Raw genomic sequence first — 25,181 nt, 5'->3', positions numbered from 1 at the left:
GCCCAGACTTTGTAGATCCCCAGGGGTCCTTTGACGCCCTAACCCCTTGCAGACCACTTTCCCACACCACGTCACTTTCTTCATGTTATCCAGCCTACTCTACACCTAGACAGAAGGTACCCTTTGACTAGCCTAGAACACTAACTCACACAGCACCAACAGCCAGCAGCACTGGACATCCTGCAGGCTCCCCCTGAATGGCACAACGTAGGAGGCGCCAGGGGCTTCTGTGAGGAGCGGAGCTGCACTCCCTAGCTCTGAGAAGCTCTTAGCTTCAGGGTATCCGAGCCTCCACCGCAAGGGCAGCTGCTATTTATTTTCCTAAAGAGACTATTTTTATACAAACCTTCCAAAATGGAATAAAAGGCTTGAAGCTCTAGTCTGGGTTGTCATGTTGGATCCAGAGGCTAAAGGAGATCATTTGGAACAGGAGTTCCAGGTTCCAGTCTCAGCAGTGACCTTGAAGAAACTATCTTATGTTTTTGGACTTCCATATTCTCACCTGAAGAATGGGGCGACCCTCTGCTCTTCCTTGTCTCCTATACTGAGAGTCTAAGAATGCTCTGGAGTGCAAGCAAAGAGATTATCAATTATTTTCCCCATGGGAACCCACACTGCTCCTGTCTTAAGGACTGGGGGGGCAGGGAAGGCCGGCGGTATATCCTTCCACCATCCATGCAGGCGGTTCAGTGGGCTTTAGGCCCCCAACACCTGCTTCCTGTCCCATTGTTTTAGACAGGAAGGAGCCTGGAAGGGAGCTGGAGCCACTACAGCGGCCGGATTTCGGCCTGTCTTGGCGCCCATCGGGGGAGTTAGTGGTCTACCACCGTATCAAATCCCACCCTAATCCCAGGTAATAGGGAGTCAACCCTAGCTCTGCAGTCCCTCCGGATGAGAACTGTACCGCATCACTGGGTTTACGCCCTCTTAACCCCGGCGAGTTCTAGACACAAGCTGGCCAGGCTCAGGCTCTGCTTCCTTCCCAGTTTATTAGTCCCCACCCAACCACCCAGCAAGTCCCTCCACTTCAGCCTCCATTTTCCCTGCTGCCCTGCTAGCAAGAGCAAGGAGCCCTCCTCAGTGCCAGGGCTTTTCCAGTCCATTCCAGCGCCCTGGTGCTCAGCCGAAGCTACGACCAGGTCTGGAGGTCCACAGCATTCCCCGCGCTCAGGGAGCAATCCAGGCAGGCATTGGCGTAGAAAATGCGGCGCCCTCAGTCATCAGGGGAGCAGGCTAGGGGTAACTGATCCGGGCTGCCCACACTGCCAGTGCTGGAACTTCCATCGCCTAGGTCGCGAGGCCCGCACGGTGGCAGGGCGAGCTCGGGCGTGGGCCCAGCACCTGAGCCCACTGTGCCGCCGGGGCCACCGCGGGGGCCCCACTCTTCGCCCAGTGCTAAGCAAAGCTCCTTAAGGGCCAGATTTTCCCGTAGCAGCTCCTCCTGGCGGCCTTCCAGCTCCGCTAGCTTCTGCCAACAGCCACCCAGGTCCTCGCGCACCGCCCGGGATGCTTGGGTCCCAAAGAGCTGCCACTGGCGCGCCGCACGCCGTCCTCGTTGGCGCTCCGAGTCCAGAAAGCAGCAGAGGTCGCGCAGCTCCCGGTTCTCCGCCTGCAGGCGCCGGTTGAGCTGTTTGAGCTCACGGATCTCGCCCAGGTGACCCTGCAGCTGTCGATTCACCTCCTGCATCAGGCGGCCGCGCTGCACTAGCGCTGCCAGGCGCGCCGCCTCCTCCCGCCGCAGGCGCCGCACCAGCTCCTCCTTACCCAGCGCCGCCATCTCCTCATCCGTCAGCTCCTCCAGGCCGCCTGCTTCGGCCTCCATAGTTGATCAGGCAGCTGCAGCATCGCCCGCCCACGGCCGAGGCTCTGGAGCCCCTCCTCGGGCCGGTTGCCTCTCAGGCTCCGACCCGGGCTCTGGCTCCGAGGACCGTAGGCAGTGGAAGAGGCAGCGTAGGCTGCAGCAGCTACCCTGGGGTGGGCACGAGGCAGGGCGCGCGCCGGGGCGGGGCCTCGTGATGTTGCCCAAGAACAGCCAATCCAGAAAGCCTCCCGGGAAGGGGCGGAGCCTAAGCCTGTAGCTCTCTTTTCTCGCCCACTCCGAACCTGGGTGTCACGACCCTCAAACAGTAGAGACCTTCTCTCTCCTTTCCTTCTATGGTCATCTCAGCGGGACTTGAAGGCGTTACAGGACTCCATGTTCCAAAATCCCTCGAGCACTTTTTGAGAAATGATATTCAGGTGTCTGCCTTTGACTCCTTCCCACTCCGCAACAGAAGCTAAACAGATGGCTTACCAGGCTCTTCTTCCTTTCCTTCCTTTCCGAGAACTAGGAAGCATCACTCCCTCGCAGCTACTCCGAATCTAGAGTCAAAGGTCCTGGCTCATTCCCAACCCTCCCTCCCTCCCTCCCAGGGACCGTTTCCTGCCTGCAGGATGGGCCATCCAAAGGATTTGTTTATTTAATAAACCTTTGTTGTGTGAAAGGTCCGTGTAGAAATACACTTAACAATAATCCTGTACTTGATCAAAAAGGTCAAAATCTGACAGAAGCAGCCAAGGCTACACAGAGAAACCCTGTCTTGCAGAGAGAGAGAGAGAGAGAGAGAGAGAGAGAGAGAGAATCTTTTGGGGAAGAGAGAGAGGGCAGGCATGGAAGCTCACGTTGAGCATATGGCTCAATGACAACTCACTTACCTAGCATGTGGAAGGCCCTGGTTTATTCTTGGACCATAAAAAAAAAAAAAAAAAAAAAAAGATGTGATGCAGAAGTAGTCTCTGAGATCCCCAAAATATTTCCCAAAGAGGAAATATCTGAGGGGCCATTAAAGATGCATAAGATGCCAGCAGAGAGTTCCAGGACAGATAGGAATATGTAGAGAGACCCTGTCATCAAAACACAAAACACAAGACTGCCAAGAGAGAAAGAGTGTGTGAAAGAAGCAAGAAGTGTGGGGAAGTCACTGCTGCCCTGGGGAGTCTAGCTCCTTTAGGATTAGGCGAGGCTTGTTCTGAGAGTCTGGTAAGCGTGGGTATATGGGAAGTGGTAAGATGGATGAGGTGGCTTTGAAGAGCAGGGTATATTGGTGGCTCCTATCCTGTAATCCCAGTGCTTGAGAGGTTGAAATTGGAAAGGGAAGTAGGCTTCAATGGCGGATAGATGTCGCATTCTTTTTTTTTTTTTTAAAGATTTATTTATTTATTATATGTAAGTACACTGTAGCTGTCTTCAGACACTCCAGAAGAGGGTGCCAGATCTCGTTACCGATGGTTGTGAGCCACCATGTGGTTGCTGGGATTTGAACTCTGGACCTTCGGAAGAGCAGTCGGGTGCTCTTACCCACTGAGCCATCTCACCAGCCCAGATGTCGCATTCTTAAGGACCTGCAGTTCTGGACTAGAGGCTTGACAAAGGCCAGGGAGAATTTCAAAGAGGGAAATAACATTTCAAAATGTTTTGTTTGAGACAGGGTATGTAATCCTGGAGAGCCTGAAAGTAGACCAGGTTGGCCTCCAATTCACGGAGATTCTCTGGCCTCTGTGTAGGAATTACAAGCATGAACCACCACAGTCAAGAAAATATACATTTTAAAAAGACTTTTCTGAAGCCAGTTGTGTTGGTATTTCCCAGTAATCCCAGCACTTGGAAGGGAGCGGCAGGAGCCTCAGGAATTCAAGGTCATCCTCCCCACAGCAAATTCAAGAGCTGGTCTGTAGGAGACTTTGTCCCCAACTCCGCGCCCCCCCCCCCGCAAAGAAGTCTCCAAATGTGCTGTGTGGGGTGGATTCTGGTGGCAGAGTGTACTGTAGATTAATAACACTGTGTCAGTGAACAGAGAGCTGTGCAGAACTAGGCTGGCACTGAGTCAGTGGGGCGGGGAGTAAGACGCAGAGAGAGGCACTCAGCAGGCACATCAACAGCTCTGAATGCCTGAAGAGAGAAACTTGGGAGATAGCCCAAGTTTCTAGAACGGGATGGATGCTGGGGCTGCCACTGAGATAAGAGTACAGGGAAACAGACTGGAGCTGAGAGGGATCTGTCTAGAAACCCTAAAGTGTGCTCTGCCTAGGGACCAGAAGTGGAGTGGGAGACCTGGCCTTCTAAACCATGACCTCCTCCAGGACCTCCTCCTCCTGTCTCTAGGTAGCACCCCTCAGGTGCACTGAGATGAACTGGCTTTTGTAGAACTCATTTTTCCCCGTTTTTTGAGACAGGATTTCTGTGTAGCCCTGGCTGTCCTGAAACTCACTCTGTAGTCCAGGCTAACCTCCAATTCAGATATCTGCCTGCCTCCCAAGTGCTGGGATTAAAGGTTATACAGGGTTAATTTTATTAGTAATTATAGTCAGTAAGCTATATTTATGTATTATACAACAGTGCATACATATGTAGAGGTCAGGTGACAAGGACTGGGTATACTGGTGGTTCCTATCCTGTAATCTCAATGCTTGGGAGGTTGAAGTTCAAAGACTGCTGCCAATATAGACTAGCCTGGACTACAAAGTAAGACCTTGTCTCAACAAACAAACAAAACAAAACCCGGAGCTGGTTCTTTCCTTACACAGACAGTATGGGTGCAGGAGATCGGACTCAGGCTTCGTGGCTCGTGTGTAAATCTTTTACTGCCCCATGAAAAGACAAAGAAGACAGCCTTAGTAGATGGGTGCCCCTGCAGATGCCTACTTCCAGGCAGAGCTCTGAAAGACTTTAAGAGAAGTCACTAGCTTGTGTGTGGGTGTAGTATGTGGTGAAAAACTGGGGCTGGAGAGAAAGTTAAGTGGTTTCGAGCAAGGAACCACAACCATATGTGCAACTAACTCATATTTGCCTGTAAATTTAACTCCAGGGGACCTGATACCTCTGGTCTCAAAGAACATTTGCACTCACACGAACACACCCTCTCCCCACATACACATAATTCAAAATAATAAAAATAAATACACTCCGAGAACAAGAAAAATGGTCATCTGTCTGTCTTATGTACTATGGAAGAAGGGCCACATACACCTAGCAATCGCTAGGATAGAGAGCCTCGGAAACATTCTAATTTAGGATTCAGGTCAAAACTGGGAGGCTCTGAGAAAACTGAGAAGATGGGAGTGACAGAAGTAACGGAAGAATCTGCAAGACAGGGTAGACTGAGAAGACTATCCCGAGATCTTCCGGAAAAACCGTTCACAGAGCTGAGTGGCGTCTCACTAGCTCCGTCCCGGAAGTGGTCCTACATCAGCTCCGGGTGCCCGGAGCAAAATCTCCGAACTCCCGGAAGTCGCTCTGCGGCTACTAGCCCGGCCTGGGGCCGTGCAAGCTCCAGCTTCGGGCGAACCGGCCCGGGCATCGTCATGACCAGCGAACTAGACATTTTCGTGGGGAACACGACCCTTATAGATGAAGACGTGTATCGCCTCTGGCTGGATGGTTACTCAGGTCTGTGTGGCGCCCTCCCGGGAAGCTGTTGTTTGGGATGGGGAGGAGGGGGCGTGGCTAGGACTTAGGCTTGGTTTAGGGAAGTGGACAGACTGCGGGAAGTCGGGGAAGTGTAAGGATTGGAGGTGGAGGTGGAACCCCTGGAGGGCCTCTAGGGTCTTATGGTAGCGCCCACTCCTCAGTGAACGATGCAGTGGCTCTGCGAGTACGCTCCGGAATCTTGGAGCAGACGGGAGCCACCACAGGAGTGCTGCAGAGCGACACCATGGACCACTACCGCACCTTTCACATGCTTGAGCGTCTGCTGCATGCACCGCCGAAGCTGCTGCACCAGCTCATCTTCCAGATTCCTCCCTCCCGACAGGCACTCCTCATCGAGAGGTGCTCAGCGGGGGTGGGGGGTGGGGTGCTGGCAGAGATGTCAGTCAGTCTGACTTATACCCATTTTGTAGACTGAACCTGAGTCTGGGGTGGAGGGTATTGGGATATACACAGGGGTAGATGGGACGTACTCAGGAAATTAGAAAATTGAGAACAAGAGAAACCAACTCCAAACTCCCTTCTCCTTCCCTAATGGATCATCAATAATGTCCTGTGCCTCCACAAGGTACTACACCTTTGACGAGGCCTTTGTTCGGGAGGTCTTGGGCAAGAAGCTGTCCAAGGGTACCAAGAAAGACCTGGATGACATCAGCACCAAAACAGGAATTACTCTCAAGAGCTGCCGGAGGCAGGTGGGTTCTACACATAACACCACTACCTGTCTAGCCTACCTCTGGATCCTTCTTACTACTCCAGCCCCACCTCTAGCCCGTGATTGTGGAACCAGCTCCTTCTTACAAACCCTCTCCTCCCTCCACCTCCGCTCTGGCCAGGCGGACCAGGCGTAGGCGCAGTCTGACTGAGGCTTTCCTTTGCTTATAGATTTTCATTGGCTCCCACTGTCCTCGACCTTCAGACTCAGGTTGGGTCCCTAAAGACCTCTCTGGACTTACATTTCTTGAGCCCCAAGTTTGTTTTTGTTCATGGTACTCCTGCCTAGAAGATGCTGTTCTTGGCCACATCTACCCCTTGAAATCTACAAGGAGCTAGATACTACCTTATCCAGGAGCCGTTTTGGTAGCATGCATAAGCCTTGTCTTTAAGGGAGAAGTACCAGGGTGTAAACTGGGCTCAGATGGCTATGGGTATGGGTCTGGGCTCTTGCTACAACCTTTATAGGCCTTGAGGGCCTTTCCTTTGTGTCTCTCATGAGTTCGTGTGTGTATGCTGCTTGGTTCACTCCAAGTTACTCAGGAGAATCCGTTCTAATTCAGGCTCTTGAAGAGCCAGGGATCGATTGTGATGCTAAATTGAACTTAAGGACAGGAATAAGTAAGCATTCTTTTAAGGAAAATGCCAAAGGCTGGCAAACATTTGTCAATGATGGTAGTTATTAATACCTAGTCATGCCAGGGGTGCTGGTGCACGCCTTTAATCCCAGCACTCAGGAGGCAGAGGCAGGTGGATTTCTGAGTTCGAGGCCAGCCTGGTCTACAGAGTGAGTTCCAGGACAGCCAAGGCTACACAGAGAAACCCTGTCTCGAAACAAACAACAAAAAACCTAGTCATTTGTTGACGTGTTAGTGCTAAATTAGTACCTGCCCACCAGATAGGAGGACAGGAGGGAGAGATCCCATAGCAGATGTCCATGAACGTCTCCTGACCAGTCAGTCTTCTTTAATTGCCGGACAGTTTGACAACTTTAAACGAGTCTTCAAGGTGGTGGAAGAAATGCGGGGCTCCCTGGTGGACAACATTCAGCAGCACTTCCTCCTTTCTGACCGATTAGCCAGGTGAGGGGCCCACCACCTCCCTTCCTACATGAAGTCTCCTGGGCCCTTAGCCTGTCCACCTTCCCTTTCCTAATGCTTTCCCCTCCGACTCTTCTGGAGGAATGATTATTCTATTAGTGATCTGTAAACTGCATCAAATTGCCAAGCGTAAGGCATTTGTAAAGCATTGAAGAGGTGCTCAGTGATGCAGTATGGCCTTCCACTGTACTCCTTAGAAGACTGGCTGGAGCTTCTCCTTGCAGAGGTGGGAGGTTGGTAAGGAAATGGTCCGTGGTTGGTCCCTTGGTGAGTTAGAGCAGAAACACACCAGAGCTGAAATGCTGAGCCAAGACTGCTAAGAGGGATTTAAAACAATAAAGAGTTTCTTCAAGAATGGTTCCTGTGTAAGCTTACTCATCAGACACTGCTGTATGAATCAGGAAAAGGGATTTCTGGTCCTAAGAGAGCCACCGTCCATGTCTGCAGGGATTACGCAGCCATCGTCTTTTTTGCCAACAACCGCTTTGAAACAGGAAAGAAGAAGCTGCAGTACCTGAGCTTTGGCGACTTTGCCTTCTGTGCGGAGCTCATGATCCAGAACTGGACCCTTGGAGCCGTCGGTGAGGCCCCCACTGACCCAGGTGCCTGGACTCCCTACCCCCTTGGGGACTGGTTCCCTGCTGTCAGTTTGTCCTGGTGTCTATATAGCTTCCACAGTGCCCTCAGCTCCAGACCACCTCTTCGGATAGTCCCCTGGCTCCACGCACACCTGCCTGCAGGCCAAGGGTTCCCCACTGCGTGGCCTGGGGCATGACATTCCACGGTCTGTCTCTGAGATTCCTTCCCGTGAGGTAGTGGTGAAGAAGGTTCAGCAGCTCCTAAGATGGTCTCTCATGCACCCACAACTTCTTTCATGGCCTTCGCAGACTCTCAGGTGGACGACATGGATGTGGACTTAGATAAGGAGTTTCTCCAAGACTTGAAGGAGCTCAAGGTTCTCGTGGCTGACAAGGACCTCCTGGACCTGCACAAGAGGTGACTCTCGGGTCCGTGAGACTGGGGATAAAATACTCTTGGATGGCTACAGGCATGACTGTATCTTCCTACAGCCTGGTGTGCACTGCCCTCCGGGGAAAGCTGGGTGTCTTCTCTGAGATGGAAACCAACTTCAAGGTCCGTGGCCCTGTGCAGACCCTTCCCCTAAAGAGTCAGTAGCCTTCTGTGCTCTACCCCTGCCAGGCAGCTCTGCTCATTCCTGAAGGTGGCCAGCAGGTGGCACTGCTGCTCTCCCTGTCTGCCCGTGAGGGGGTCCCAAGCTCATAACAAAAGGGACTTGATTGTCTGAGGGAGGTGGATGAACTTGGGGAGGGGCCTGGCCCTCCCTCGGCCTCAGTGCGCAGCCTCCGCTTCTGGAGCAGAAGACAGAACTCCCGAGATCCTTGCCCCACAGAATCTGTCCCGGGGGCTGGTGAACGTGGCTGCCAAGCTGACCCACAATAAGGATGTCAGAGACCTATTTGTGGACCTCGTGGAGAAGGTGAGCAGTCCTGGTCCCCAGCCTATCCTGTCCCCACCCCCTGGTCCCCAGCCTGTCCTGTCCCCACCCCTGGTCCCCAGCCTGTCCTGTGTCTAAGCAGTCCTAGTGGTGCCACCTGTTCCCTTGGACCTACAGTTTGTGGAACCCTGCCGCTCTGATCACTGGCCACTGAGTGACGTGCGGCTCTTCCTCAGCCAGTATTCAGCATCAGTCCATTCCCTGGATGGCTTCCGGTGAGAGGTGCCAGGCCTGCTGGCTAACTTCCTTACCCTCCAGGAGACTCAGGGTTCTCTGTTGAACTACCCTGTGGGTGGAAGCTCTGCCTCTCCTTGTTGTGACCTTGGCCAAGTTCTTAACCCTTCCGTGCTTTAGCTCTCTTAAATGTAAACTGAGGCTAGAGCTAGAAGACTCATAAGATTTATGGAAACTGCCGGGCATGGTGGCGCACGCCTTTAATCCCAGCACTCGGGAGGCAGAGGCAGGCGAATTTCTGAGTTCGAGGCCAGCCTGGTCTACAAAGTGAGTGCCAGGACAGCCAGGGCTACACAGAGAAACCCTGTCTCAAAAAGCCAAAAAAAAAAAAAAAAGATTTATGGAAACTAAATAGTTCTCAAATCGGCCCTCAGCACTGGGTGGAGAGCGGGGAGAAGGAAGCCGGGCAGAATGGCTCACGTTTGTAATCCCAGCACATCGGAAGCTGGGGCGTGAGGATTGCCGCTGTTTTCCAGGCCAGCGTGGGCCACACTGTGAGACCTTGTCTCAAAAACAAACAATCCAAAAAAAAAAAGGAGGGGTTGGGGTGAGCGGTGGCATGGCAGGCATGGCGGTGAGTGGACATCAGCTATCACTGTTCTCTTCTTCATTGCAGACACCAGGCCCTCTGGGACCGCTACATGGGCACCCTCCGTGGCTGCCTTCTGCGCCTCTATCATGATTAAAGCCCCTTTCCTTCCTCCCTCCGACATACCCTGAGAATAAAGTTGCCATAAGTTTGGAGACTGGTCCTTGTTCCAGGTTGAAGGGCTCACACATGTGTGCTCAAGTGCTGTGCCATCACCCTCACCCATAAGGATGTGAGAACGTGTGTACTAGCACCTAGGGACCAGACCATGGCACAGACTGGGTCTTCCCAGCCCCACCTCGCCTCTCCACACCCCAGCTCAATCCACTCAGGAGCCACGGAGCAGTCTTGGTTTATGAAGCCATACAGAGAGGATGTGGGCAGGGCTGACAAGGGGCAGTGGCCATGTGGGAGAAGCAGAAGAGTGGCTGCTGGCTTCAGGGAGGACAAGAGATCGGTGCCTTCTTAACTGGTGAGCCCACTTGAGCTGTGAAGGGATACTTGGTGATTCCACAGGTGTTGTTTCCCCGATACAGCCTGAAGTAACCCTAGGAAGTTAGGGGGTGTCAGGGTCGGAAGGTAAAGATGACGTTATAGCCTGCCCCGTTTCCATTTCACTCGCTCACCTTCTCGCCCCACTGAGCTCCCCAGGAGTTCTTCAGGATCCAGTAGGGGGAGGAGTGGCGACGTTTTCGAGAATGGGACAAGACTGTCCCTGTCTGCATGCCCTCTTTCTCCTTGCCAAAACCCACTAGCAAGACAGAGTGGTCCACTTGCCGAGGGTCACAGGAGCTGGGTGTAGCCTTGATGACACCCTTCTGGTAATGCTGCCAGGGTGGGGACAGAAGAGCTGAGTCCAGGGCACCTCTCCATATGCCCTCACTTTTCCCTGTACACCCACCTGGAGTAGTTTCATGTTGATGGTCACGGTGATAGGTCCATGGACAGCCAGGTAGCGGGCAATTGCTGGAAATCGGTAATGACTAGAGCCTTGAGGGTGCCATCAAGCCCTGCCTACCCTGCCATTGTGGCTCTTCTCACAGGGGAATAGGGTTTAGTTGGGTCTCCCATAGCCAGGCTCTCTGCCCCCACCCTCCATGTCTACCCTGGCCATACCCTGCTCATTATTGGATAACATGGTGAAATCCTGGATCCAGGCCACCTTCTTGTACTTCTTGGCTAGGCATCTGTGAGGCTTTCTGTCCCCCTGGAATGGGTAATCCTTTTCACTGGCCAGGCCACCTGAAGACAAGCAAGACCATGAAGGAGCCTTGGATACCGAACACTCACCATCCCTCCTGACCTCCCACAAGGCATGGTACTCAACTGTTGTTGAGGACAGTTAGATATGCGTCCCACACGAAGCCACCATTGCAACCATTTCCACAGCGTTCACAGTCCAGCAGCTCTGGGACAGAAAGGGACAGCATAGGTGAGCAGGTCCCCTAGGCCACTATCCCTGACACATGTCCACTCCCTGTCATACCCTGCACAGAGACGTCCACAAGCTGCTGGTATTTGATGCGCCACAGAGCCTGGATGTTGTCGGCAGCCGCCATGGCCCAGCAGCATTTGCAGCTTTCCTGAGTGGATAGGGTGGGATGGGTAAGGTGTCAAGGCCTTGGCCTCATCTCCCCACTCCTTGGGGTAGATTGGGCCAGACTGGGTGGGGACAGATACCTGGTTCTTGATCGACGAGATAATGTTCTTTGCTTTACGCCAGTCACAGGTGCGGGGCACAGATCTCCCCCACATGTTAGACTCTACCTTTTTGACCATGTTGGGGATCCTTTCTGGTGACCTCTCCTGACCGTATAACTGGCCAAACTCCTCCTCTGAAGACAGACAAGGCCAGAGAAGTCATGGGTTCCACACCCTTCTCTTCCATATTCTCTTTCTAGCTGTCATTTTGTCTAGCTGATAACTTTGAAGGCATCATGTGGGACATTGAGGCCTAGAGAGGTCCAGCTTATGCTGGTACAGTCTCTGGCCTGAGAGCCAAGCTGGACACAGGCCACAGAAGTCATGTCTTGCGCTCTGGGATTCAGGGAAGTCACCCAGGCTGGCCTTGAAAGGGGAGATTTACCCTGTCCATTTGCCGGTCATCCTAGGACTCTGGTACCTGTGAGGTCACTGAATGGAGTCTCTCCAAACTCAGCTGTACCCAAGTCTTCTTGCTGTAGCCTTTGAGCCTGAGCCAGGTTGTGGGCAAAGATGCTCAGACGGCGAGTGTACTCTAGACCAAAAAAGAGTTGCTGTAGGCCAGTCTCAGGGCAGGAAGTGGCTACTGGCTGGGCCACCCACACCCACTCAGGTAAGTGCTGGCGCTTACTGTCACTACAACTCTACTGCAAGAAAGTGATTATCCAGCCCACATGAGATTAGAATTTTCCCCAGAGACACCAACAGGCCCACCCTAGGGGAAGCAAGGCCTTTAGAGGCAGTAACTCAGAAAGGAAAGTTACAGTGGCTGGAGGCCAGTTTCCTGCACCTGTGGGCTGCACCATCTCTGTCTCCTCTTCACACATCTGACCACAGGTTTGGAGGATGGGTAGGTGGGGCAAGGGGATGGGGTTTGGCACACACAGACACAGAGAAGTGGGGAGGGAGAGAGAGAGGAGAGAGAGAGAAGAAAAGAGAAGGTGGGGGAGAGAGAGCGAGCCTGCCCTTTATGGTAGCTTGGGACTGGGGTTGCCACCTTGAAGACGGATCTGCTGATTGAATAGGTGACAATATGGCAGTCCTCCGCACCCTGCCTGGAGTCACGGTTAAGTGGCTATAGACCCCGAGGATCATTCCATTCCCATCATGCATTGGGGAAGCTAAGGAGTACACTACGGATCCTAGTTCCCACACAGTGGCCTGGCCCAGGTCTATTCCCCAGCTGAAAGCATAAGTACATCTCTTAAGTGGACAGCAGAAGTCGGACTGGGAACATCTGTGCCCATGGTACCTGCTGGGTTCCAGTAACTTCGGTTGAACCGGATCTGGAACAGCTTGAAGACTTCTTTCAGCTCCAGTGGCTGGGGACCTGCATCCTGGCAAGGAACCAAAAGTGGGGAAAAATTATTGTGACCCCAACCTTATCTCCAAGGTACAGGTATCATCCTGGGTTGTTCTCTGTTCTAAATGTGAGCATCCACACAGTTCCTCTGAGAACTAGGGACGATAAAGCTAGACAGGACAGCTCACCCCTCCAGTTGAATGCTCATTCCAGCATCCAAGAGGCTGAGGCAGGAGGACGACTAAGAGTTCCAAGCCAGTGAAGCATTCTGGGCTACACAGTTAAAAGCTAACCTGAGCTACAAAGGGAGACCTTTGTCCTAAGGTCTCTCTTCATAGCCCTGTCCTCAGACTCACTACATAGACCAGGCTGGTCTCGAACTCACAGATCCTTCTGCTACCAAGCCCTTCGGGACCCTGTCTTAAGAAAATTAAAAAGGAAGAAGAAAAATATGCCAGTTCATAAAGAAAAGACCCCAGACATAGAGTGGGCATGGAAAGCAGGTTAGAAACATTTACCTTGGTGGTGAGGGAGTCACTGAGGCCTGGGCCCGCTAACAACAGGACCAGAAAGTAGGAGAGGTGGGCAGTCAGTGTCATGGTGCAGCCACAAGTGCTAAGCTAGAGGCAGGAAGCTGTGTAGACTAAGTTGGAAAGGGCGGGGCTGGAGAAACCACGAGGGGAAACCAGGCTTAGGGAGGAGGGGGGACCCTCCACCTGCCTGCCTGGCTAACCCCACCCGCTTCTTTTCGAAAGCAGCTCTTGGCTGCCAGGCTCCAGACTATTCTGGAATATAAAGATAAATCTGTCCCTAGGGAGACAGGGAGCCAAATCTCAGTGGACAGTGATGATACCGGCATCACCAGCATGATGGAAAGCCTAGCAGGGACAAGCCTCAGGTGCCTGGTATCCAGACAGTGATGAGCGGCAGTCGGGAATTTTTAGAGACTCTCTCTTGCTTTGCTTGTGAAACAACTTGAGGGCCACCTTAAAGAAGTCTTCCCTGCTTGAGAGCCCAATCTCGGGTATAAATGTTCATAGCCTCTTGAGCCCCAGACATACTGTTGTCCATTCATCTCCCTCCCAACCTCAGAAGTGTCCAATCCATCTGTGTCTGGACCCTTCGGGAATGTGGGGCAGGCCCTGTGAGTATTAATCTGGGTTGTTTTGTTTGCTTGGTGTTGAGGCAGCGTCTCACTAAGTCACCCTGGCCGGCCTAATGCTCCAGCACTGCAGACCACGCTTTTACCCACAAATCTTTGCTTGCCTCTGCCTGAGTTCTGGAATTAGAGGCAGGTGTTACTAGACCAGGCAGTTTGGGGCTTCTTTTGTGAAGAAGGAAGTGGGTCTCATGTGGCCCAGGCTGGCCTTGAACTCCTTAGGTAGTTGGGGAAGAGTGGCTTCCTGATGCTCCTGCTTAGACCTGAATACTTCCATTAGAGACACCAGGGCGTTTTGAGTGACTGAAAACTTGTAGTCAGCTTCTGTCCCCATTTCTTTTCCTCAAGATGGCCTATGAATGAGGACCAAGATAAGAGAAAGTATCCTAGAAAAAACAAGCCCAAAGCTTGTATGGTCTGGGGATGGGCAGTGCCTGACAGCTGTTAAGGATGTCTCCATTCTAAGTGGGTCCTTGGGCTAAGGAAGCTCTCAGCCCACCACCGACCTTCAGGCCGGGAACCAGCTGCCAAGCCCAGAGATCAGTGCGAAGAGTTGGCTTTCCCGGGTTTGTGCTCTGGGCAAAGGAGGGGAGGTCTCATCCTGGAGTCATCCACTTGCACGCTCTCTACCTCGAATCTTCATTAGGGGCTGTCTTAGAACTGCAATGTTCGGGGGCTGGTGAGATGGTTCAGCAGGTAAGAGCACCCGACTGCTCTTCTGAAGATCCAGAGTTCAAATCCCAGCAACCACATGGTGGCTCACAACCATCCGTAACAAGATCTGACTCCCTCTTCTGGTGTGTCTGAAGACAGCTACAGTGTACTTATATATAATAAATAAATAAATCTTTAAAAAAAAAAAAAAAAAAAAGAACTGCAATGTTCCATTAAACTCCACCCATATCTCTCCCTGGACAGTAAGCCAAGGGACCTCTTTATTTTATTTTATTTTATTTTATTTTTTTTTGGTTTTTCGAGACAGGGTTTCTCTGTGTAGCCCTGGCTGTCCTGGAACTCACTTTGTAGACCAGGCTGGCCTCGAACTCAGAAATCCGCCTGCCTCTGCCTCCCGAGTGCTGGGATTAAAGGCGTGCGCCACCACGCCCGGCTCTTTATTTTTTTTTTTTAAATGCTACTTTCATTAAAACAAAGTGGACAGACTGTCCATAGGTGCCTAGCCCAATGACCGTGGAGCCCAAATATGTACCCCAAGTCGATCTTGTGCTGTGTGGGTCGAATATAGGTGACATGTCATTTACGCTTTCTCTTGTGGAAGGCTAAAGGGACTGGGGGCTTTTCTTCCATCCCTCAAACACGAACTCTGCAAGGACATGTGTTTTGGACAGCACTGTGTCCTTGGTGCCTGACACATCAATGGCCACTCAGCCAACACTTAAATGAATGCATGGCCGTCCCCCTGTTGATCACTTGGTCACTGCCTTATCCTGGAGCTCCTGCCCAGTCACGGACCTGTCAGGGCTGGGCTGTGAGTCCAGGAACCTCACTGTCTTTGAAGAAAGAGAACACTCTGGGCTGGAGAGATGGCTCAGCGGGTAAGAGCACTGACTGCTCTTCTGAAGGTCCCGAGTTCAAATCCCAGCAACCACATGGTGGCTCACAACCATCCGTAATGAGATCTGATGTCCTATTCTGGTGCATCTGAAGACAGCTACAGTGTACTTAGATATAATAATAAATAAATCTTTAAAAAAAAAAAAGAAAGAGAACACGCTACAATCCTGTTGTCAAGCTAGAGATGGGATACCACCGCTACCTACTTCACAGGCGAAAGGGGCTGAGAGATTGGGAAGCAACCAAATAAGAAGCTTTCTAGGGCCATGATGGCAATCCAGGGCTGTTAGGCAAAGTCACTGGGTTGGCAGAGGGCAGAGAAGACCGTTCGGAAGGCAGGGGCAGGATGACTTGAGCTTAGAGGTACAAAAGTGGAGGTTCCTGCTCAAGTTTGAGTCATCCGCTGTGTTTTGAGTCCTCTCTGTCTGGATCTTGGTTCCTTGGTCTAAGTGACAGCAGCAGCTCTGAGTGGCATGGGACTTGAAGAGCCTGTCCAGGTGTTCATACCGTAGCTGCTTCTTGTTCTCCATGGGGACAAGGTTCAGCCTTTTTTTTTTCCCCTTCTTTTTCGAGACAGGGTTTTTCTGTGTAGCCCTGGCTGTCCTGGAACTCACTCTGTAGACCAGATGAAGAAGTATTAAAAAAGTATAGCAAAGTAAAAACAAAATTCGAGGCTTTTGGGCCCAGGCTTGGGAGTGTAGCCTTTGTGGCTTAGTGCTCCAGGTACTGGTCATAAAACAGATAGCGACATTCCTCCACCTACCCGCTTCCTGGGTTCAATTCAAAGAATGGCACCCTGACCATTACTGGAACCTACAATGCAAATGTGCTATCTTTAGGGGCTCTTAGATTGTTAGGGGCTCTTAGAAACTGTCTTGAGAGATAACCTGACACTTGTGACTTTATACTTCCTTGTGACTCTTAACTGGTATTTTTGGTATTTTCCAACAACGCCCTCCCCACCTCCTTGAGTTGTGGTTTCTTCCTTTAAATACCCCCTTACTCAGCTACTCAGGGCACCATAGTCCTCTACCCCTGCGTGGTGTATGACCATGGGCCCGAGAATGCTCTCGAATAAAAATCCTCTTGCAGTTGCAGCAAGACCGTTTCTTGTGTGATTTGGGGTGTCGCCTCTCCTGAGTCAGAACGTGGGGAGAGTCCTCACGTTGTGGGTCTTTCATTTGGTGCGTTGGCCGGGAAACGCGACCACCCCTCACACCCAAGAACCGACTTGGAGGTATGGGGATCCCCTTTTGTGTGTGTGCCGGCCGGTGTCTCTGTTTTGAGTGTCTGTTTTCTGAAACGAACATTGGAACATGTGCTTGTTGTGTTGGGTTGTTTGTGTCTTGTCCTATGTTTCTGAAGCATGGCGAAGTCTGAGTTCGGATCCATCTGAGTTTATTAAATTTGTGTCTTGGTTTTCGGGTTGCGAGATCGTGGGTTCGAGTCCCACCTCGTGCCTTGGTTTTACACCTGGCAGAGTGAGGAACAAGTGTTCTTCTCTGGTTTTGGTCGTCTAGGTAGAAATGGATGCTGGTGTTTGTAGACGATGGGGTGATGGGGTCTGAAATGCGCGCGTGGTCGGTATTTGCAGCTGTCCTTTTGGGCCGTAAGGACCGGAGGACTGTGGTCGGCAGACGTGCTAGGAGGACCACAGGCTGTGGCCCCGGGGGACGCCCTGGGAGGTAAGGAGAGCCAGGGACGCCTGGCCGTCTCCAGATCGGTCAGAGGGACCGAGTTCTGTTGAAGCGGAAGCTTCCCCCTCCAAAATCGTCTAATTCTTTTGCCTGCTTGTGGAGGACAAAAAAGGGTCGAATGTGTCTGGATCTGTTGGTTTCTGTTTTATGTGTTTTTGTGTATGTGTTTAGAGCTATGTGAAAATCTAGAAAAGCAAAGGTAATTCTCATAGGTGCTTTATACCCTGACTAGAGATAGTTTACACCTGAGATGTGAGAGAATGGGTTTTGAGAAAAGCAGTACTCTCCGACTATCTGGGGATAATTTGGTAAAAAATAAAATAAAATAAACAGTATTAATTGGTCTTTGGAGCCCTGCACCTGTAGTTAGGAATCTAGTGTGGCTGGCTAGAGAAGTCCTGCTAAGAGCTGATTATAAATGCTGCTCTTATAGGGACCAGCAGCTTCTCAAGTTCTACAAAAATCTCTGTGCTTGTGATAATTAGATTCATCAGGTGACAAGGTGCTCCTCTCTTGAAGTTACAGCTAGAAAAATTAAGAATTTTGGTTGGTTTAAATGAGCAAATGTATGCGGCCATTTCATTTTTGTTTCTAAATAGTTTCAAAAGTATAAATATGTTTTTATATGTCTTGGTTATAGATTAGTGGCTCATAAGTTATTAGTTATGATTAAAAATTTGTAACATTGGTAACAAAAAGTTGACTTAAAACTGGTAACTCTGGGTTAGAGTAATTTAGAACTACAACATGCAGCATGAGACAATCCATGGGAACAGGTCTCTAAAGATACGCCTAAATTGAGTAATATTCTATGTAATTCTTATCCTAGAAATCCGATTTATAAAAGATAAGATTTAGGGTAGTGTCTTTTTGAAATATTGGCGGCTACACCTTCTTGTGTTTGTGTGCAGGAACAGGCAGCCAAAATTTATAGCAAGTAATGTTTTTAGAGTTCATTTTTAAAGAAAAAACTAGATTGTTTTCACTGTTAAAATTGGGTTTTGCTTCTCAAAATTGTGGTTGTACTCTTATGTTACAAGAGAAATTAAAGGTTTCTCCCAAATCGCAGCCACCAGCCAATTTGGCTCCTCCAAAATCTATGAAGCCTCCTGAGTGGCCTAGTCCACAACCTTCCCCTTATCCACAGCCTCAACCCCAGCTGCTGAGGGAACCCTAAACCCCTCGGGGTGTCAAGAGGCTGACCGCTGCGGGTACATGGAACTGCAGAGCACAGAGTCCAGGCGGACTCTGGTGGACCCGCTCAAACTTTAACCCTCCAGTACTGGTCATTTTCCTCTGCTGGTATTTATAACTGGAAAACTAACCACCCCCTTTCTCAGGATCCCCAATGCCTCACAGGGTTGGTAGAGTTCCTTATGTTTTCTTATCAGCCTACTTGAGATGATTGTCAACAGCTGTTGCAGATGCTCTTAACAACCGAAGAGCAAGAGAGAATTCTGTTAGAGGCTAGAAAAATAGCCCGGGAGCCAATGGGTGGTCTACACAGCTCCAAAATGAGATCGACATGGGATTCCTTTTGACTCGCCCCAGTTGCGACTGCAACATGGCTGAAGGTAAGGAGAGCTTGAAAATCTAACGCCAGGCTCTGGTCTCCAAGGTGCCTCGAGACAGGCCCACTAATTTGGCTAAGGTAAGAGGTAATGCAGGGGCCGATCGAACCTCCCTCAATGTTCCTTGAAAGGCTTATGGAAGCCTTCAGGCAGTTCACTCCCTTTGATCTTACCTAGGAAGCCCAGAAGGCCTCAGTGGCCTGGCCGGCCTTCATAAGGCAGTTGGCTCCCGATATCAGAAAGAAACTTCAGAGATTAGAAGGTGTATTATGAGAGGGAGACAGTTATGTCAGTTATGTGATTAGTGAAAGAGGCAGAGAAAGTGTGTGTGAGAGAGAGAGAGGCGGGAGGCAGAAGAAAGAGAAAACAGGAGGGATCTTAGACAAGAGAGAAATTTGATAGGAGAGAAAGAAAAAGACAGGATCTAGACAGGAAACCTGGGCAACTGAAGACCGAGCCTCAGCTAAAAAGACTCAGCTGTGTCAGACTGAAGTTACTTACTTGAGATACACCCTTCGAGACGGGAAGTAGTGGCTAACTACGCCAAGGCAAGTAAGAAAATTCTTGGGTACTTGCTGGCTTCTACAGACTCTAGACACCTGGGTTGGCGACCTTAGCTTCCCATTGTACCTCCTAACCAAGGAAGGGGAAGTGTTTGTGTGGATCCCAGATCACCTGAAAGCCTTTAGAGAAATAAAACAGGCCCTACTGATGGCCAGCCTTTGTCTGACCTAACCAAGCCTTTCACTCTTTATGTGGAAGAGAGATCAGGGGTCACCAGAGGAGTCCTTTCTCAGACTTTGGGACTTTGAAAAAGGCCAGTGGCTTACCTAACCTATCCAAAAAGTTACACCCTGTTGCCAGCGGGTGGTTTTCTTGCCTGTAAGCTATTGCTGCCATAATCTGCTTGTCAAGGATGTAATCTGCTTGTCAAGGATGCTGATAAGCTCACTCTGGGACAGCAACTAGCTGTAATGGCATCCCACGCTCTTGAAAGCATTATCCAAAAGCCCCCTGACTGGATGACTACCAACGCTCCTGTGACACATCAGAGCTTTTTGTTGACTGAACGAGTGACCTTCGCTTCGTTCCACCTGCTGTCCCACTGCGTGAGACTGCACCTACTCATCACTGCGCTGAGAAACTGGTACTTGAAATGATCTGAAGGATCAGATCAGCCTTGGCCTGAGGGTTTGAGCTGGTACACTGATGACAGTAGCCTCGAGGTTAAAGGTAAGCAGAAGTCGGGGACAGCAGTATGGTGGTGGACAGAAAGCAAGTGATCTAGGCCAGCAGCCTCCCTGAAGGGACGTCGGCCCAGAAAGCTGAACTTGTGACTTTGAGACAAGGTCCATAAATGGCAAAAGAAAAGTCTACACTGACAGCAGGTATGCTTTTGCCACTGTACGGAGCAATATACAGACAAAGAGGGCTGTTGACATCTGCAGAGAAAGACCTAAGATGCTGTGGCTAAAGAAAATCAGATAGCAGATCTAACTGCCAAACAGGTGACTCAAGGAGCAATGATCCTGGCAGTCAAGGAGCCTAAAGATTATTATGACATCAGAGAGACCAGCTTTAGATACACTCCTGAGCACTATCAAGTTTGGACAGTATTTGACTTGGCCTGGGGGCCAAGAAATTCAAAGGTGTGGTTAGGTCCTTTCACTACTATGTTATAGGACTCTTTGACTTGGCAGAAGAAATAGCCAAAAGCTGCAAGGCCTGTGCTATGACGAGGTAGAATTTACAGAAATTAAGCCAGCTAGATATTGCAACAAGTACTTGTTAGTGTTTATAGACACCGTTTCAAGATAGATAGAAGCTTTTCCTACCAGGACTAAAGATCCTAAAAGAAATCTTCCCAAGGTAATGGACCTGCCTTTGTTGCCCAGGTAAATCAGGGACTGGCCAAGATATTAGAGATTAGTTAAAAGTTACATTGTACATGCAGGCCCCAAAGCTCAGGACAGGTAGAGAGAATAAATAGAACCATTAAGAGACCCTTACCAAATTGACAGCGGAGACTGGCGCTAATGATTGGATAGCTCTCCTACCCTTTGCTCTTCAGAGTTAGAAACACCCCTGGACAGTTTAGACTGACCCCCTTATAAATTACTCTACAGGGGGCCCCCTCCACTGGTAAAAATAGCCTCTGTACATAGTGCTGACATGCTGCTTTCCCAGCCTTTGTTCTCTAGGCTCAAGGTACTCCAGTGAGTGAGACAGCGAGCAAAAAGGCAGCTCCAGAAGGCCTGCTCCAGAAGACCTGCTGCTAGACATCTCCACGCAGAAAACCTTGAGACTCGGGTGGAAAGGCCCTTATCTTGTACTCTTGACCACCCTACTTTCTACCTTTATGGGACCCCTTTTGATTTTGCTTCTGCTTTTAATTATAGGTCAATGTGTGTTAAATAGGCAAGTCACCTTTATTAAAACAAGAATTAATGCAGTGTGGCTTTTAGTTTTGAGATAACAGTACCATGCCCTAAAGGATCAACTATGTCAGGGAGAAGATAGTGTCTAGTTCTAAGATTAGAACTATTAACTAGAAGAAGTGGGGAATGAAGAAGTATTAAAAAAGTATAGCAAAGTAAAAACAAAATTCGAGGCTTTTGGGCCCAGGCTTGGGAGTGTAGCCTTTGTGGCTTAGTGCTCCAGGTACTGGTCATAAAACAGATAGCGACATTCCTCCACCTACCCGCTTCCTGGGTTCAATTCAAAGAATGGCACCCTGACCATTACTGGAACCTACAATGCAAATGTGCTATCTTTAGGGGCTCTTAGATTGTTAGGGGCTCTTAGAAACTGTCTTAGCCGGGCGTGGTGGCGCACGCCTTTAATCCCAGCACTCGGGAGGCAGAGGCAGGCGGATTTCTGAGTTCGAGGCCAGCCTGGTCTACAAAGTGAGTTCCAGGACAGCCAGGGCTATACAGAAAAACCCTGTCTCGAAAAACCAAAAAAAAAAAAAAAAAAAAGAAACTGTCTTGAGAGATAACCTGACACTTGTGACTTTATACTTCCTTGTGACTCTTAACTGGTATTTTTGGTATTTTCCAACAACGCCCTCCCCACCTCCTTGAGTTGTGGTTTCTTCCTTTAAATACCCCCTTACTCAGCTACTCAGGGCGCCATAGTCCTCTACCCCTGCGTGGTGTATGACCATGGGCCCGAGAATGCTCTCGAATAAAAATCCTCTTGCAGTTGCAGCAAGACCGTTTCTTGTGTGATTTGGGGTGTCGCCTCTCCTGAGTCAGAACGTGGGGAGAGTCCTCACGTTGTGGGTCTTTCACAGGCTGGCCTCGAACTCAGAAATCCGCCTGCCTTTGCCTCCCAAGTGCTGGGATTAAAGGCGTGCGCCACCACGCCTGGCCGCGGCTCAGGCTTTAATCAGCGAGATCTGAATTCTAACAGTGCTCTCGTTATGATGGTGGCACATGGGACAAATGTCTCAGCCCTTCTCATCTGTGAAGCAGGGTAGCAATGGCATCTCGTCTCTGGCTTGACAAGAGAATTGTAGTGTGTTCTTGCCAGTGCCCAGGATGCTTAGAGCTTGATAATCAGGAGTTTTACTTAACATTATTAACAGCTTAATTAGGAGGTTATGGTGGCTCATGCCTGTAATTCTAGCACCAAGGAGACTGAGACAAGAGGCTTCCTAGGAGTTCAAGACTAGCTTTGTTTTCCTAAAAAGTTCCAGACCAGCCTGGGCTATATATATATATATATATATATATATATATATATATATATATATATATGAGTCCCTGTGTCAGGCAGTGATAGCGCATGCCTTTAATCCCAGCACTTGGGAGGCAGAGGCAGGCGGATTTCTGAGTTTGAGGCCAGCCTGGTCTACAGAGTGAGCTCCAGGACAGCCAGGGCTACACAGAGAAACCCTGTCTCAAAAATCCAAAAAAAAAAAAAAAAAAGAGAGAGAGAGAGAGAGAGACCCTGTTTCAAACAACAACAACAAACAGATTACCTGATGATGTAAGTCACTTACTATGCAACTTGCCCTTTTGGTTCTTTTGTTTGTGTCTTTTTGTTTTCAAGACAAGGTCTTACCGTGTACTCTGGCTGCCCTGGAACTCACTATGTAAACCAGGCTGGCCTCAAATTCACAGAGATCTACCTGCCTCTGCCTCTCTCAAGCTGAGATAAAAGTTGTATGCTACCACTGCCCAGCTGCAATTTACCTTTTAAGAAAATACGTATGTAAGCCAGTGTGGTGGCGCACACCTTTAATCTTAGCACGCAGGAAGCAGAGACCCACAGATCTCTAAGTTGGAGAATAGTGTGATCTACAGAGTGAGTTCTAGGAAAGCCAGGGCTATGTAAAGAGACTCTGCCTGAAACACCAAGACAAAAACAAAAAACAAAAGTCCCCCCCCCCCAAAAAAAAAAAAACAAACAAAACCGGAAAGGATTATATGTATATTTGAGACAGAGTCTTTCAATGTAACCAGTCCTGGAATTCCTTATGGAGATGAAGCTGGTCTCAAACTCAGAGATCCACCTCCTTCCAGGTGGGAGGATTAAAGCTATGTGCCACTAAGCCAGGCATTTTTTCCTTATATTTATCTTCCCTTCCTTCTTTCCTTCCTTTCTTTCTTTCTTTCTTTCTTTCTTTCTTTCTTTCTTTCTTTCTTTCTTTCTTTCTCCCCCACCTTTCTTTTTTCTTCTGTCCCCCCCATTAAGCTTTGAGATTGGCCTGATTGGCAATGGGGAATGAAGAAGCAGCAGGCAGGCATGAAAAAAGCCCGGGGAATGGGTGGGCCATGTGTTCTGAGGGAGACAGCAGCAGCCTGGAAACTCAGCTGATTCATTATAGGAGCTGAAGGAGGAGAGTTAGCTAATCTCCTTAGGGGATCTCTGCAGGGGAGCAGTTTCAGGCTACAGTCATCTGGGCTTTCAAAATACACATACTGTCAGCATCTGTCCTCATGGAAGGCCCCGCCTGAGCCTGACCTGGAGAAGGCCCTGCCACCCCCACGGGTCTGAGTGATTGGGGCCCTTCACATGACTATGCTAATATCAACAGTACACATTTGCTCAGGACTTCATCTCTTCCTCACACTTCTCTCTGTGGGCTTTGTTCTACCTCAGAATTCCAGCACACATTCACACACTCACATGCACACTCTTTTTTTTTTTTTTTTTTTTTTTTTTTGAGACAGGGTTTCTCTGTGTAGCCCTGGCTGTCCTGGAACTCACTCTGTAGACCAGGCTGGCCTCAAACTCAGAAATCCACCTGCCTCTGCCTCCCAAGTGCTGGGATTAAAGGCATGCGCCACCACGCCCGGCTCACATGCACACTCTACACTCACATTCACACTTATATATTCACATATACTCATAACATACACTCACATACACAGACATTCACACACATGAACACTCTACACTCACACATACATTCACATATACTCATACACTTACATACACAGACATTCACACACACACACATTAACACACTCACACTCTTACACTCACATACATACATTCACATCCATACACACACACACACACACGTGTGTGTCAGGAGTTAGTTACTGGGATTGAACTTTGGATCTTGATAATGCTAAGCAAGCAGGATGCTACTGAGCTACACCCCTCACCCTCTATTGCTTAAAAAAAGTCAGTGCTGGAGAAATGGCTCCAGTATTCCTCTTCCAGGTGACCTGAGATTGGTTCCCACATCCGGCAGTTAACAACTTCCTGTAATTCCAAATCCAGGGGACACTGCTGGCCTCTGTGGACACCTGCACTCGGGTGTATGTACCAACACAACACACAGATACACATATATATGCATCATTAAAAGTTAATTTTTTCTTTTTTTCTTTTTTTTAAAGATTATTAATTTATTTCATGTATGTGAGTGCATTGTTGCTGTCTTCAGACACACCAGAAGAGGGCATCAAATCCCCATTACAGATGGTTGTGAGCCACCATGTGGTTACTGGAAATTGAACTCAGGACCTCTGGAAGAGCAGTCATTGCTCTTAACCGCCGAGCCACCTCTCCAGCCCGTTAATTTTTTTCTTTTTTTTCTTTTTTCTAATCAAGGCGATGGAAGCTGAGGAAATGTCTTATTGGGTAAATCGCTTGCTACACAGCATGAGGTCTGGGTTCAGATTTCCAGCCCTAGCATAAAGGCCAGCTATAGTGGTGATGTAGGTTTGTAACCCTTAGAGGGCCAGGGAGGTGAAGACTGGCAGACCTAAGAGCACTCTGGCCAAGCAATCTAGCTAATTAGAGCGGCGCATGGTAGTGCACACCTTTCATCCCAGAACCTAGGAGGCAGAAACAGGCGGATCTTTGTGAGTTCGAGGCCTCATCTACTTAGTGAGTTCCAGAACAGTCAGAGTTACAGTGTGAGACCCTGTCTCAAAAAGACAAAACAAAAACAAACAAACAAAAAAGATGGAAAGAGGTTGGGTAAGGGAAAGGAAGGAAGGCCGGGTTATTGCCGCTAGCGGTCTGGGCCAGGCACGGGAACCCTGGACACGCAACCCTTTCCCGTCTAGGCCCGCCTTGAGACGTGGGCAACGCGAA

At 49.7% G+C, this 25,181-nt stretch overlaps 3 protein-coding genes across 6 annotated transcripts; 1 reads left to right on the top strand and 2 right to left on the bottom strand.

The window, feature by feature from the left end:
• Positions 1 to 970: 970 nt before the first annotated feature.
• Ccdc85b (coiled-coil domain containing 85B) lies at positions 971 to 2,267 on the bottom strand. Of its 2 annotated transcripts, XM_021152197.3 has the most exons (2): positions 1,765 to 2,267; positions 971 to 1,609 (listed from the first exon to the last, which is right to left on the bottom strand). In XM_021152197.3, exons 1-2 carry the CDS (start codon positions 1,820 to 1,822, stop codon positions 1,410 to 1,412), a joined length of 258 nt encoding a protein of 85 aa, XP_021007856.1. In that variant the 5' UTR covers positions 1,823 to 2,267; the 3' UTR covers positions 971 to 1,409. The 2 variants fall into 2 exon arrangements, with proteins under 2 accessions (XP_021007856.1, XP_021007855.1); XM_021152196.3 differs by having other exon boundaries at positions 971 to 2,015.
• A 2,991-nt stretch (positions 2,268 to 5,258) lies between these two features.
• On the top strand, positions 5,259 to 9,772 carry Fibp (FGF1 intracellular binding protein). Of its 3 annotated transcripts, none has more exons than XM_021151413.2 (10): positions 5,259 to 5,425; positions 5,608 to 5,806; positions 6,033 to 6,159; positions 7,160 to 7,260; positions 7,726 to 7,859; positions 8,166 to 8,274; positions 8,349 to 8,412; positions 8,690 to 8,776; positions 8,912 to 9,009; positions 9,645 to 9,772. In XM_021151413.2, exons 1-10 carry the CDS (start codon positions 5,341 to 5,343, stop codon positions 9,712 to 9,714), a joined length of 1,074 nt encoding a protein of 357 aa, XP_021007072.1. In that variant the 5' UTR covers positions 5,259 to 5,340; the 3' UTR covers positions 9,715 to 9,772. The 3 variants fall into 3 exon arrangements, with proteins under 3 accessions (XP_021007072.1, XP_029328720.1, XP_029328721.1); XM_029472860.2 differs by having other exon boundaries at positions 7,726 to 7,880; XM_029472861.2 differs by lacking the exon at positions 8,912 to 9,009 and having other exon boundaries at positions 7,726 to 7,880.
• Positions 9,763 to 13,362, bottom strand: Ctsw (cathepsin W). The gene is made up of 10 exons (XM_021151411.2): positions 13,140 to 13,362; positions 12,571 to 12,655; positions 11,740 to 11,853; positions 11,298 to 11,452; positions 11,104 to 11,200; positions 10,945 to 11,025; positions 10,734 to 10,859; positions 10,519 to 10,583; positions 10,244 to 10,444; positions 9,763 to 10,165 (listed from the first exon to the last, which is right to left on the bottom strand). The coding sequence occupies exons 1-10, from the start codon at positions 13,218 to 13,220 to the stop codon at positions 10,055 to 10,057; spliced, it is 1,116 nt and encodes a 371-aa protein (XP_021007070.1). The 5' UTR covers positions 13,221 to 13,362; the 3' UTR covers positions 9,763 to 10,054.
• Between the last annotated feature and the right edge of the window lie 11,819 nt (positions 13,363 to 25,181).

Source organism: Mus caroli, unplaced genomic scaffold, assembly GCF_978045245.1.
Source record: "Mus caroli unplaced genomic scaffold, Mus_caroli_1 scaffold_20, whole genome shotgun sequence".
Lineage (NCBI taxonomy): Eukaryota > Metazoa > Chordata > Mammalia > Rodentia > Muridae > Mus > Mus caroli.
The sequence above is the reverse complement of the archived record's forward strand: the minus strand, read 5'-3'. Positions and strand labels throughout refer to the sequence as shown.

Bases quoted from the DNA above. Each gene is read 5' to 3' on its own strand.
- Ccdc85b (XM_021152196.3), bottom strand. From the start codon at position 1,822: ATGGAGGCCGAAGCAGGCGGCCTGGAGGAGCTGACGGATGAGGAGATG.
- Fibp (XM_029472860.2), top strand. From the start codon at position 5,341: ATGACCAGCGAACTAGACATTTTCGTGGGGAACACGACCCTTATAGAT. The intron at 5,426-5,607 runs GTCTGTGTGGCG...CCCACTCCTCAG, and splicing joins CTGGCTGGATGGTTACTCAG to TGAACGATGCAGTGGCTCTG. The intron at 6,160-7,159 runs GTGGGTTCTACA...ATTGCCGGACAG, and splicing joins TCAAGAGCTGCCGGAGGCAG to TTTGACAACTTTAAACGAGT.
- Ctsw (XM_021151411.2), bottom strand. From the start codon at position 13,220: ATGACACTGACTGCCCACCTCTCCTACTTTCTGGTCCTGTTGTTAGCG. The intron at 11,453-11,739 runs GTACCAGAGTCC...GTCTGTCTTCAG, and splicing joins TCCATTCAGTGACCTCACAG to AGGAGGAGTTTGGCCAGTTA. The intron at 11,201-11,297 runs GTATCTGTCCCC...CTATCCACTCAG, and splicing joins TCTCGTCGATCAAGAACCAG to GAAAGCTGCAAATGCTGCTG.